The 13,177-nt window shown below is 42.9% G+C and overlaps 1 protein-coding gene across 1 annotated transcript; it reads left to right on the forward strand.

The window, feature by feature from the left end:
• The first annotated feature begins 1,216 nt into the window (after nucleotides 1-1,216).
• On the forward strand, nucleotides 1,217-6,650 carry LOC119265013. Its single transcript, XM_037544281.1, has 2 exons — nucleotides 1,217-2,186; nucleotides 6,399-6,650. Exons 1-2 carry the CDS (start codon nucleotides 1,305-1,307, stop codon nucleotides 6,648-6,650), a joined length of 1,134 nt encoding a protein of 377 aa, XP_037400178.1. The 5' UTR covers nucleotides 1,217-1,304.
• Nucleotides 6,651-13,177: the final 6,527 nt, after the last annotated feature.

Here is a 13,177-nt window from a genome sequence, read left to right on the forward strand (position 1 = left end):
GTTACATAGATTAAATAAGTGAACTGAACTTCAATCAATCCTTTCTTTCTTTCTTCTCAGTAAACTACTTAACTTCTGCATACAATATTACTTAACATTTTTCAAATCAACCCAATCATGTATTTTTTCTAAAATAATTTATGATATAGTCTATTATAATTCTGGTGAAATGTAAATATTCTTTGTTAAAAAACAAATTAAAATATTTACAACATTTCAAAGATTTATTTAGTAAACAGAACAATTCTCACCACCTGGATGGCATATAATACATGCTTTTCAGTAGAGACCAACAGTGCATCAAGTTTCAAAAATAAAGTGCATATTTATAGTTTTTCACTGAAAAAACAAAACAAAGTGTAGTAACTTAAAAAAAGTTGCACATTTGACAAAAATATATGAAAATAATATATACTGTCAAAAACGTTGAAAAAGCAAAGAGCATTACATTTGAAAAATGACTTTAGGAAAGTGCAATAATTTTTCAAAATGGCCATCGCTAAATCTGAAAGCACGTCTCCGACAAACTGTACTGTTTTTTTTTTCACAGAACCAACTCTTAAGAACATGAAAGTCTTTGGACTAAGGTGCAATAAACACCCATTTGTATTCCTTATTTTTTTAATGTGAACATGAACGCTTATTCATGTAGCTGAAGGTGAACACTGCAGCATTCAAATAAAATTTACAAAGGTTTTGAAGACTGATCCTTGAATCCAGACTTGCTCAGTATGCAATCTAAGAACAAGTCATTGTAGCACAGCAGAAGATAACACTTTTTATAAAAAGACCCAATTTAAGTAATTTATAGTAAAATGTTACAATGGCAAACAAAGTAAAACTAATTTATTAAATGTGAGCGTAAAAACATTCATCTTATTGGCAGAATTCTAGCAAACATGACTCAAATATTCACCTGCTTTCAGAAAATGCCTCAGACACAATTAACAGCAGGACAGCGCTTCAGAAAACATGCTTTTTAGTCGAAACAACTTCTTCAGATCTAGAAGTTCACTGCTCAAAAGCACAACCAAAACAGCAGAGGGCGACCAGTCACGAAAGGAGTTTGTTCCGCAAAGACACCACTTTTGGAGACTTCATGGTATCCAACTTCATGGTATCCAACTGAAGAAAAATCTTTTGAAATACTTCAAAAGTGTACTTCAATTTGGATGGGATGATTAAATGCAGGGCATACATGCTGCTCTCTGCTACTCTGGTTTGCTGGATTAGCTGTTTGCTGCTGCTGTTTGGTTTGTGTTAGTTTCTAATTTCAACTGAAACAAGGTGAGTGCTTTTTTGTCATGGCTACTGCTGGGTTTTTCTCTTGTTCAGAGTGTGGCATGTTTAGTTTAGACCCCTTCTCCACCGATAGTCATAATGATAGTGGTGTTTGTTCAAAGTGCAAGCTAGTTAACTGCCTGGTAGAGAAGGTGGACAAGTTAGAGCTGCGTATCCGGGGTTTAATAAGGGATAGACAGCAAGGGTCACTGTTAGCAGCCCCGGGTACACCAGGGAGAGCTAGTACCCCCTCGACTCCGGCCTTAGAGCCCCCACAGCAGGGCGAATGGGTAACGTCTCGGCGGCATAGTCGAAAGGCTAAGGCTAATGCTACTGCAAAGGCCACAGCCAGCCCACCTGTACACCATGCTCCCCCAGTTCACGTGTCAAACAGGTTTGCCCCGCTCAGTGAAGCACCCGCTGAGGAGCCTGTTAAAGGTACTCTGGTGATAGGAGATTCTATCGTCCGGCACGTGAAATTAGCTACTCCTTTAGGGGCACCAGCGGCTAGAGTTATCTGCTTACCGGGAGCCAGAGCACCGGACATTAGTGGCAACCTTAGGCTGTTAGCAAATAGGAGATATTCGAGGGTAGTTATTCATGTAGGGGCCAATGATATTCGTCTGCGGCAGTCTGAAGTAACTAAGGCTAATATTAAAGAGGTGGTTAAACAGGCCCAGACGCTGTCCGAAGAGGTAATCTGTTCTGGCCCCATCCCAATGAGGCGTGGTGATGAAGCTTACAGCAGGCTTTCTTCGCTGAACCGCTGGATGTCCAAGTGGTGTACGGACAATCATGTGGGCTTTATAGACAACTGGCTAATGTTTGAGGGCAAGCCTGGTCTTTTAGGTAGGGATGGTGTCCACCCCACGCGGGATGGTGCTGCCTTACTTTCGTGCAGCATAGCACATAGTCTCTTAGTTAGTCGGCAGAGTAGCAGTAGCCTTAGAAGCTGCTGACAAACCGGAGCCGGGACCAGGCCGCAGACAGAGAGGCTTAACCGACCGTCTGTGAGCTGCAAAGAGACGTTACCTAGATACCAATGTATTCAGACTGTGTCTGTCCCCCGAGTCAAACATAAATGTCAAAAAACTCAAACAGTAAATCTAAATAACCTAACGTATATTAAACAATCATATCCAGACTGTAGCACTAGCACTTCAAAACTAAAGATTGGTTTACTTAACATAAGATCTCTAAATTCAAAAGCAGTAATAGTGAATGAAATCATAACTGATCAGAAATTTGATGTGTTGTGCCTCACTGAAACCTGGATTAGACCCGATGAATATTTAGCATTAAACGAAGCCACCCCTGCAGGCTATAATTATATACACAACCCCAGATCGTCCGGTAGAGGAGGCGGGGTCTGCATAATTTTTAGAAATTCCCTAGCTGTCAATCAGAAACACTATGATAATTTCACTTCTTTTGAGCTTCTTTACATCAATATAATTAATCCAATTACAAAACAGAATGCATTTTCTTTAATTAATATTTACAGACCACCAGGACCCTATGTAGAATTTTTAAAAGAATTTAGTGATTTCGCTGCAGATTTAGCAGTTTGTAGTGATAAAGTAATTATAGTAGGAGACTTCAACATTCATTTTGAAAAAGTTGATGACTCATTAAAAAAGGCTTTTGCATCAATTCTAGACTCAGTTGGTATTGCTCAAAATGTAACAGGACCTACGCATTACTGTAATCATACTCTGGATCTGGTTTTGACCCTGGGTGTTAGCATAGATAACCTAGATATTCTTTCTCAAACCTCAGTAATCTCAGATCATTATCTTATTTCTTTTAAACTTCATCTTAGTCATAATATACGTACATCCCCCAGCTACTCTATGAAACGTTCAATAACGCCCTTTACCGCTCAACAATTTACTGATAACCTTCCTGATTTATCAACCATAGTGTACTCTCCAGGTAACCCAGCAGAACTAGACAAACTAACTGATTGTTTAGAAAATACCTTCCGGTCTACTTTAGATGGTGTAGCACCACTTAAACACAAAAAAGAGAGACAGAAAAAACTTGCGCTGTGGTATAACGACCAAACTCGTACTTTAAAGCAATTAGTACGAAATTTTGAGCGAAAATGGCGATCAACCAAACTGGAAGTATTCCACTCTGCTTGGAAAGACAGTATTGTTGAATATAGAAGAGAAATTAATAAAGCCCGCTCAGAGTATCTGGCCTCTCAGATCGAGATTAATAAAAACAACCCTAGAGTTCTCTTTAGTGTTATTTCTAAACTGACTAAAAATCAGGCAGGTACTGATCCTCAGATTCCAGCAATCCACACTAGCAATGCTTTTATGGACTATTTTGATAATAAAATCGAAAATATTCGGGACAAAGTTCAACAGATAAATAGCACATCTTGTCTGTCATCTGGTGTGGCTGATATAGAACAAAATCCAGCTACCGAAGTCAGGTTGGAAGTTTTTAACCCACTACATCATTTAGAACTGGAGAAAATTATCTCCTCATCAAACTGCACAACCTGTACACTTGATGCAGTTCCCACAAAACTATTAAAACAGGTATTACCAGACATAATTAAACCACTATTAACAATAGTAAACTCATCATTAAACCTGGGGTATGTTCCCAAAGCCTTTAAACTAGCAGTAATTAAACCTTTGATCAAGAAACCAAATCTTGATCCTAGTGTACTATCTAACTATAGACCTATTTCAAATTTACCATTTATTTCTAAGATTTTAGAAAAGGCCGTGGCCCAACAACTTGGCTCTTATCTGCAAAGAAACCAGATCTATGAAAAATTCCAATCTGGATTTAGGCCTCATCATAGCACTGAGACAGCTCTAGTTAAGATAACAAATGATCTGCTTCTTGCCGCTGACCAAGGCTGCGTTTCTTTACTGGTACTTCTTGACCTGAGCGCAGCTTTTGATACAATAGATCATAATATCCTCCTAGAAAGATTAGAGAAAATGGTCGGTATAACTGGAACTGCCTTATCGTGGTTCAAATCATACTTGACCGATCGTTTTCAGTTTGTGAGGGTAAATAATATACCCTCCAATTATACAAAGGTTAGATATGGAGTTCCACAAGGCTCTATCTTAGGACCGTTATTATTTACGTTATACATGCTCCCCCTGGGCAAAGTTATTAGAAAACATAATGTTAATTTTCATTGTTATGCAGACGACACGCAGCTCTTCATATCAGCCAAACCTGATGACAAACAGAGAATAAAGAAAATGGAGGATTGCGTAAAAGATGTGAAATCATGGATGTCACACAACTTTCTTCTATTAAATAGTGATAAAACAGAAGTTCTTCTATTAGGCCCTAAAGCTGCTAGAAATAAATTATCACACCTAATGTTGAATCTGGCCGACTTCTCAGTCACACCTGGTTCAACAGCTAAAAATCTTGGCGTTATCATAGATTCAGATCTAGCATTTGATAAACACATATCTAATGTTACTAAAACAGCTTTTCTACATCTCCGTAACATCGCCAAGCTAAGAAATGCTTTATCCTTACATGACGCAGAAAAATTAGTACATGCCTTCATTACGTCAAGGCTAGACTACTGTAATGCGCTACTGTCAGGATGTTCTAGCAGTAACTTAAATAAACTTCAGCTAGTTCAAAATGCTGCAGCCAGGGTCCTTACTAAAACTAGAAAATTTGACCATATTAGTCCAGTCCTATCAGCTCTTCACTGGCTTCCAGTCAAATTCCGCATAGACTATAAAATTCTCCTGTTAACGTATAAAGCCCTACATGGGCTCGCTCCTGAGTATCTGAGAGACCTTATCTCCTATTATGAACCACCACGATTACTTAGATCACAGGGTGCTGGCTTCCTAGTAGTTCCCAAAATTCAGAGAAGCTCTGCAGGAGGAAGAGCTTTCTCTTATAAAGCGCCCCAACTCTGGAATAATCTCCCCGATAATGTTCGGGACTCAGACACAGTCTCAATCTTTAAGTCTAGACTAAAAACTTACTTGTTTAGTTTAGCTTTTGGTAGTTAATGTTAATTCCCTTTAGATAAGGCTGCAGATCCAGGGGTTCATGGACATAGTGAATTGTGGGTAAACTGAGATGCTGGTGCTGCTGTCACTCACTACATGCAGTCACTCAGGTTTGTGGACGGTGGAGTGGGTGAATGCCAGTGTCTCAGGGAGCCTCCGTGTCTATGTTACCTTCTGGCTCTCTCCCTTTAGTTAGGCTGTCATATTCAGACCTGCCGGAGTCATTAGTCACACTCTGATAATTTTTTACATTTTCTGTTCTTCATAAATACAGTCTAAACTAATTCCTAAATCTTTCCTTCCTCCGAGTTACTGACTGTCCACCGGTCCGGCCCAATACTGATGGATGTCCCACCCTCAAGTCCCCCTGTCCCCCTGATTGACCAGACTGATGGAAGTTTCTGGAACGCAGCTTCTCCACTACAGATCACATCCAAATCTATATGAACTCTAATTGTTTCCACTGTTGATTATACACACCTGAATATATTAGAACTGCGTGGATGTAAAATTGACTTTTCAATGTTTAACTTATAAGTTGTCTGACCAGTGGTAGGATGGTCCCCCCTTTAGATGTGAGTCTTGGTCCTCCCGAGGTTTCTTCCTCCTCCAGCTCTGAGGGAGTTTTTCCTTGCCTCAGCGCTCACGGGGGTTCTGTATATTCTGTATATTATGTTCAGTGTTTTGTCTGATTCTCTGTGCTGTGATTCCCATTTTTGTAAAGCTGCTTTGTGACAACATCAGTTGTAAAAAGCGCTATATAAATAAATTTGATTTGATTTGATTCATCTGAACGGTTTTACTACCATGAGACAGAGACCACAAGCGCACTGGTAAGAAGAAGGGAGGAGGGCTGGCTGTGTTCGTGAACAACAGATGGTGTAATCCTGCTCACATCATGGTTAAAGAAGTGATCTGTAAGCTGGACATTGAACTGTGTGTTGTAGCTATGCATCCATATTATCTCCCACGCGATTTCTCCCAAGTCATTGTGTGTACTGTGTACATCCCACCTTCTGCGAACGCCACGTGACGTCATCTATTCCACCATTGCAAGGGTGTAAAACCAGAGCCCCAGTGCATTCATTGCAGCATCTGGAGACTTCAACCATGTTCAACCTCTCATTATGTCTGCCCACTTTCAGCCAATTTGTGGACTGCAAGACGAGAGAGAACAAGACTCTGGACCTACTGTGTGCCAATGTCAAGGAAGCATATAAATCCACAGCTCTTCCTCCACTGGGCCTTTCAGACCATAACATGGTTCATCTCAACTTGTGGTATAAACCCATGGTTCAGAGACAGGCAGTGAACCACAAGGACAGTGAGGAAGTGGTCACCTGAGGCTTTAGAATTGCCGAGGGGCTATCTGAAGGCTACACAATGGGATGTCCTGTGTGAACCACATGGCGAGGACATTGATGCAGTAACATAAATAAATAACCTTATCAACATATATCCATGTTATGATGATGGCACTAAGACCTTCAATCTAAAACTTGGACTACTTAATATAAGATCATTAAACTCTAAAGCAGTCGTCGTAAATGAAATTATAAGCGATCATAAATTTGACTTTTTCTGTCTTACTGAAACGTGGGTTAGACCAGATGAATATTTAGCGTTAAATGAAGCCACGCCTGTAGGCTATAATTATGCACATAGGCCAAGACTAACAGGCAAGGGAGGTGGAGTCTGTGTAATATACCAAAATACTCTCGATATTAGTCAGAAACAATGCGACACTTTTACTTCCTTTGAGGTCCTCTCTATTCACGTCACAAATCCGGTCACAAAAAAGAAGGCGTTTTCATTATTTAACATTTACAGACCACCAGGGTCATACTCTGAATTTATAAAAGAATTTAGTGACTTCGCTGCAAACCTGGCTGTGTGTAATGATAAAGTAATAATTGTAGGAGATTTTATCGTCAAAGATTAATTTAAAAAATGATATTAAAACTTGCCTGATAATCTTTGAGTAGATCTTCTCCATTTTCACCAAGATATGATATGAGGCCTCTCCATGGATCACCACCTTATCGTGGTGGAGGGGTTTGCATGCTTGAATGATCCTAGGAGCTATGTTGTGTGGAGCAAAAGCTCCTGGTGGGGTCTCCCATGGCAAACTGGTCCTAGGTGACAGGTCAGACAAAGTGTGATCCATAATAACCCCTATGAAAAGACAAAAACAGGACTTGTGTACCCTGCCCGGAACAGGGTTATCGGGGCCCTACCCTGGAGCCAGGCCTGGGGGAGGGGCTCGCCAGCGAGCGTCCGGTGGCCAGGCATTTACTCATGGTGCCCGGCCGGGCCCAGCCCGAAGGAGTTACATGAGTCCCCCTCCCATCGACCCACCACCAATGGGAGGGACAGTAGTAGGGGTTGGGTTCTTTGTGGTTCTTTTTGGCTTATGCACCGAACAGCAGTTCAGAGTACACAGCCTTCTTAGAGTCCTTGGGAAGGGTGCTTGAAAGTGCTCCTCCTGGAGACTCTATTGTACTACTGGGGGACTTTATGACAGTGAGACCTGGAGGGGTGTGATTGGGAGGAATGGCCTCTCTGATCTGAACCCGAGTGCATCACGAACACCATGTTTGAACACAAGGATGTCCATAAGTGCACATGGCACCAAGACACCCTAGGCCGCAGTTCAATGATTGACTTTGTAGTCGTGTCATCGGACTTGCGGCCATGTGTTTTGGACACTCGGGTAAAGAGAGGAGCTGAGCTGTCAATTAATCACCACCTGGTGGTGAGTTGGATCAGGTGGTGGGGGAAGATGCCGGTCAGACCAGGCAAGCCCAAACGTATAGTGAGGGTTTGCTGGGAACGTCTGGCAGAAGAACCTATCAGATTGATCTTCAACTCACACCTCCGTCAGAAATTTGACCATATATCGGGGGAGATGGGGGACATTGACTCAGAATGGGCCATGTTCCGTTCCTCCATTGTTGAAGTGGCTGACTGTAGCTGTGGCCGTAAGGTAGTTGGTGCCTGTCGGGGCGGTGGTGACACCCCAGGTGAGAGATGCCGTCAAGCTGAAGAAGGAGTCCTACCAGGCATGGTTGGCCTGTGGGACACCAGAGGCAGCTGGCAGGTATCGACAAGCCAAGTGTTCAGCGGCTTCAGTCGTCGCCAAGGCAAAATCCTGTGTATGGGAGGAGTTTGGTGAGGCCATGGAAAGTGACTTTAAGTCGCCTCCGAAATTATTCTGGCAAACTGTCAGGTGACTCAGAAGGGCAAAGCAGTGTGCCACTAGCACTGTATATAGTGGAGAAGGTGTGCTGCTGACTTCGACTGAAGACGTCATTGGAAGAAATACTTTGAGGACCTTCTCCATCCCACCGACACGTTCTCCAGTGAGGAGGCAGAGTCTGGGGACATGGCAATAGGCTTGTCCATTACTGAGGCCGAAGTCGCTAAGGTAGTTAAGAAGCTTAACTTCTTGGTGGAACACTGGACCAACTCTTCACCCTCTCTAAGATTCTGGAGGGTTCATGGGAGTTTGCCCAACCAGTCCACATGTGCTTTGTGGATCTGGAGAAGGCATTCGACTGTGTTCCCCGGGGTTTTCTGTGGGAGATGCTTTGGGAGTACGGGGTACATGGCTCTTTGCTACGAGCCATTCAGGCCCTGTACAAACAAAGCTGGAGTTTGGTTCGCATAGCCGGCAGTAAGTCAGACTTGTTCCCAGTGAGAGTTGGACTCCGTCAGGGCTGCCCTTTGTCACCGATTTTATTCATAATTTTTATGGGTAGAATTTCTAGGCGCAGTCAGGGGATGGAGGGTGTCCGGTTTGGTGACCTCAGGGTCACATCGCTGCTGTTTGCAGATGATGTGGTCCTATTGGGGACATCAGGCCATGAACTTTGATCGGTTTGCAGCCGAGTGTGAAGCGGTCGGGATGAGAATCAGTACCTCTAAATACGAGACCATGGTTCTCAGGCGGAAAAGGGCAGAGAGCCCTCTCTGGGTCGGGGATGAGCTCTTGCCTCAAGTGGAGGAGTTCAAGTATCTCGTGGTCTTGTTCACAAGTGATGATAAAAGGGAGCGGGAGATTGACAGGCGGATTGGTGCTGGGTCAGCTGTGATGCAGGCTCTTTACCGGTCTGTTGTGGTAAAGAAAGAGCTGAGCCATAAGGCAAGGCTCTCGATTTACCGGTCGATCTACGTTCCCACCCTCACCTATGGTCATGAGCTTTGGGTAATGACCGAAAGAATAAGATCGCGAATACAAGCGGCCGAAATTAGTTTCCTCCGCAGGGTGTCTGGGCTCTCCCTTAGAGATAGGGTGAGAAGTTCGATCATCCGGGAGGGACTCGGAGTAGAGCCGCTGCTTCTTCACGTCGAGAGGAGCCAGCTGAGGTGGTTCGGGCATCTGGTTAGGATGCCTCCTGGACGCCTCCCTCGGGAGGTGTCACAGGCAAGTCCACCTGGGAGGAGACCCCGGGGAAGACCCAGGACACGCTGGCGTGACTATATCGCCCAGCTGGCCTGGGAGCGCCTCAGAATCCCCTTTGGAGAACTAGTGGAAGTGGCTGGGGAAAGGGAGGTCTGGGCCTCATTGCTTAGGATGCTGCCCCCACGACCCAAACCCCAGAGAAGCGGAAGATAATGGATGGATGGATGGATGGAGGAATTTTGAAAAATAAGACTAGATTAGCTAATATATGAAAACTTGTTAAGATTTTTTCAAGAACTGCATGTGAGAGCATTCTTAGCGTTACTCTTAACAAACTTTCCAAGGTTTTTCTTAAGAAAGCTTTCGTGTACAACTGAGAACTGAATACAATGATTTGCAAATCCTTTTCAACCTATATTCAATTGAATACACTACAAAGACAAGATATTTAATGTTCAAATAAAAAAAATTTATTGTTTTTTGCGAATATTCACTCATTTTGAATTTGATGCCTGCAACACGTTCCAAAGAAGTTGGGACAGGGGCAACAAAAGACAGGGAAAGTTGAGGAATGCTCAAAAAACACCTGTTTTGGAACATTCCACAGGTGAACAGGTTAATTGGAAACAGGTCATGATTGGGTATAAAGGGAGCATCCCTGAAAGGCTCAGTCATTCAGAAGCAAGGATGGGGCAAGGTTCACCACTTTGTGAACTGCGTGAGCAAATAGTCCAACAGTTTAAGAACGTTTCTCAATGTGCAATTGCAAGGAATTTAGGGATTTCATCATCTACAGTCCATAATATCATCAAAAGATTCAGAGAATCTGGAGAAAATCTCTGCAAGTAAGCGGCAAGGCAGAAAACCAACATTGAATGCCTGTGACCTTCAATACCTCAGGCAGCACTGCATTAAAAACCGACATCATTCTGTAGTGGATATTACCACATGGGCTCAGGAGCATTTAGGAAAACCATGTCAGTGAACAGTTCATCGCTCCATCTACAAGTGCAAGTTAAAACTCTGCCATGCAAAGCGAAAGCCATATATCAACAACACCCAGAAACGCCGCCGGCTTCTCTGGGCCCGAGCTCATCTGAGATGGACTGACACAAAGTGGAAAAGTGTCCTGTGGTCTGACGAGTCCACATTTCAGATTGTCCGCATTGTTATCAGTGCAAAATTCAAAAGCCAGCATCTCTGATGGTATGGGGGTGTGTTAGTGCCCATGGCATGGGTAACTTGCACATCTGTGAAGGCACCATTAATGCTGAAAAGTACATACAGGTTTTGGAGCAACGTATGCTGCCATCCAACTTTTTTGCCACTGCCATCTTTTTCAGGGATGTCCTTGCTTATTTCAGCAAGACAATGCCAAGCCACATTCATGTGTTACAACAGCGTGGCTTCGTAGTAAAAGAGTGCTGGTACTAGACTGGCCTGCCTGCAGTCCTGACCTGTGTCCCATTGAAAATGTGTGGTGCATTATGAAGCGCAAAATATGACAACAGAGACCCCGGCCTGTTGGGCAACTAAGGTTGTACATCAAGCAAGAATGGGAGAGAATTTCACCTACAAAGCTTCAACAATTAGTGTCCTCAGTTCCCAAATGCTTGAGTGTTGTTATAAGGAAAGGTGATGTAACACCTTTGGGTAAACATGCCCCTGTCCCAACTTCTTTGGAAAGTGTTGCAGGCATCAAATTCAAACTGAGCGAATATTTGCAAAAAACTATATAGTTTATCCGTTTGAACATTAAATATCTTGTCTTTGTCAAGAGTATTGCGTACAATCCTGTTTAACCACCCCTTCCATGTCCATTCGGTCCAATTCCATAGAAAGTCCTGATGCCGATACCACTTTTGTCATCACCCCTGAGTGTGTAGATCTAGGAGATGTTTTCAATAAACAGAAAGCTACTATGTTGCTGCCTCAGACCCTATGATTGTGCAATAGAGCTCACAGAAGATCCATTTTTCCCTAAGTCCCGAGTATATCCCCTAACCCAAGAAGAGCAATACGCCCTTGATGTATATATTGAAGAGGCTCTTCAGCAAGGTTTCATACATCCGTCCACTTCCCCTATAGGTTCCAGTTTCTTCTTCATTAAGAAGAAAGATGGTGGTCTACTTCCCTGCACTGACTAGCGAGCACTCAACCAGATTTCTAAGCCATACCTCTATTCTCTGCCATTATTTCTAGTAGCTTTAGAACAGCTCTAAGGAGCTAGATACTTTTACTAAATTGTGTCTACAATTTTGTCTAAGTAAAGAATGGAGACGAGAGGAAGACCGCATTTGTGGCCACCAGGGGACACTATGAATACCAAGTGACACCCTTCCGACTCTCTATTACCCCCTCAGTGTTTCAAGCATTTATAAATGATGTACTTGGACATATTAGGAAAATGTTATTACTTATCTAGATGACTTCCTAGTGTGTTCCCCAGACCTAGAGACACATGGTAAACAAGTCTGATCTGTTTCCTAGACAACCATTTGTTTATTAAAGGAGAAAAATGCAAATTTCATTTGCAATCCATAGCATTCCTGGGATATATCACTTCTCAAGGGATATTTATGGATGACCACAAGGTTGATGCGGTAGTTCAGTGGCCCACACCCACTACGGTAAAGGAGCTGCAGAGGTTCCTCAGCTTTGTCAACTTTTATCGTAGGTTCATTAGAAATATCAGCAGCATTGCTGCTCCCCTCACTTCTCTGTTAGAAGGGTCGTCCAGAAAGATAACATGGAACACACAGGCAGAAAAAGCCTTTAAAGACCTCAAGGAAGCATTCACTATTGCCCCATCCTAAAACATCCCAATCCCAATTTACCCTTTACAGTAGAAGTAGAAGTAGAAGTAGAAGCTTCTGAGACCGGAATAGGGGCAGTGTTGTCTCAAAGGACTGGGTCCCCTCAGAAGTTATACCCTGTTGCATTTTATTCCCATAAGTTAGCCCAGGTGGAAAGAAACTATGGTATTGGAGATTGAGAATTACTGGCTGTTAAGTTAGCCTTAGAAGAATGGCGACACTGGCTGTAGAGAGCGCAGTATCCCTTTACTGTATTGACAGACCATAAGAACCTGGAGTATCTTTGTAATGCCAAAAGAGTAAATGCTCGCTGAGGTCAATGGTCCCTTTTCTTTGCTAGATTTTGCTTCAATATAATTTATAGACCAGGTTTTCATAATACCAAAGCAGATGCACTGTTCAGGAACTACCAAGAAAGTAGCCCCACATCTATACCCAAGGAGCCAGAATGCATCTTACCCACTGATGTTCACATATCGTCAGTCAGATTTATCATCGGTCAGAGATTGATGAAGAAATTGAACAGGCATTGCTCCAGGTTGAGGTACCCAGTCAATGCCCTCATCAAAAACTATACATACCTGAACCTTTCCATACTCGACTTATCACCTGGGCACATTCCTCCTTGATACTGGGGCATCCTGGAGAGA

Source organism: Pygocentrus nattereri, chromosome 13 (assembly GCF_015220715.1).
Source record: "Pygocentrus nattereri isolate fPygNat1 chromosome 13, fPygNat1.pri, whole genome shotgun sequence".
Taxonomy (NCBI): domain Eukaryota; kingdom Metazoa; phylum Chordata; class Actinopteri; order Characiformes; family Serrasalmidae; genus Pygocentrus; species Pygocentrus nattereri.

Bases quoted from the DNA above. Each gene is read 5' to 3' on its own strand.
- LOC119265013 (XM_037544281.1), top strand. From the start codon at position 1,305: ATGGCTACTGCTGGGTTTTTCTCTTGTTCAGAGTGTGGCATGTTTAGT. The intron at 2,187-6,398 runs GCACATAGTCTC...CATTCATTGCAG, and splicing joins CCTTACTTTCGTGCAGCATA to CATCTGGAGACTTCAACCAT.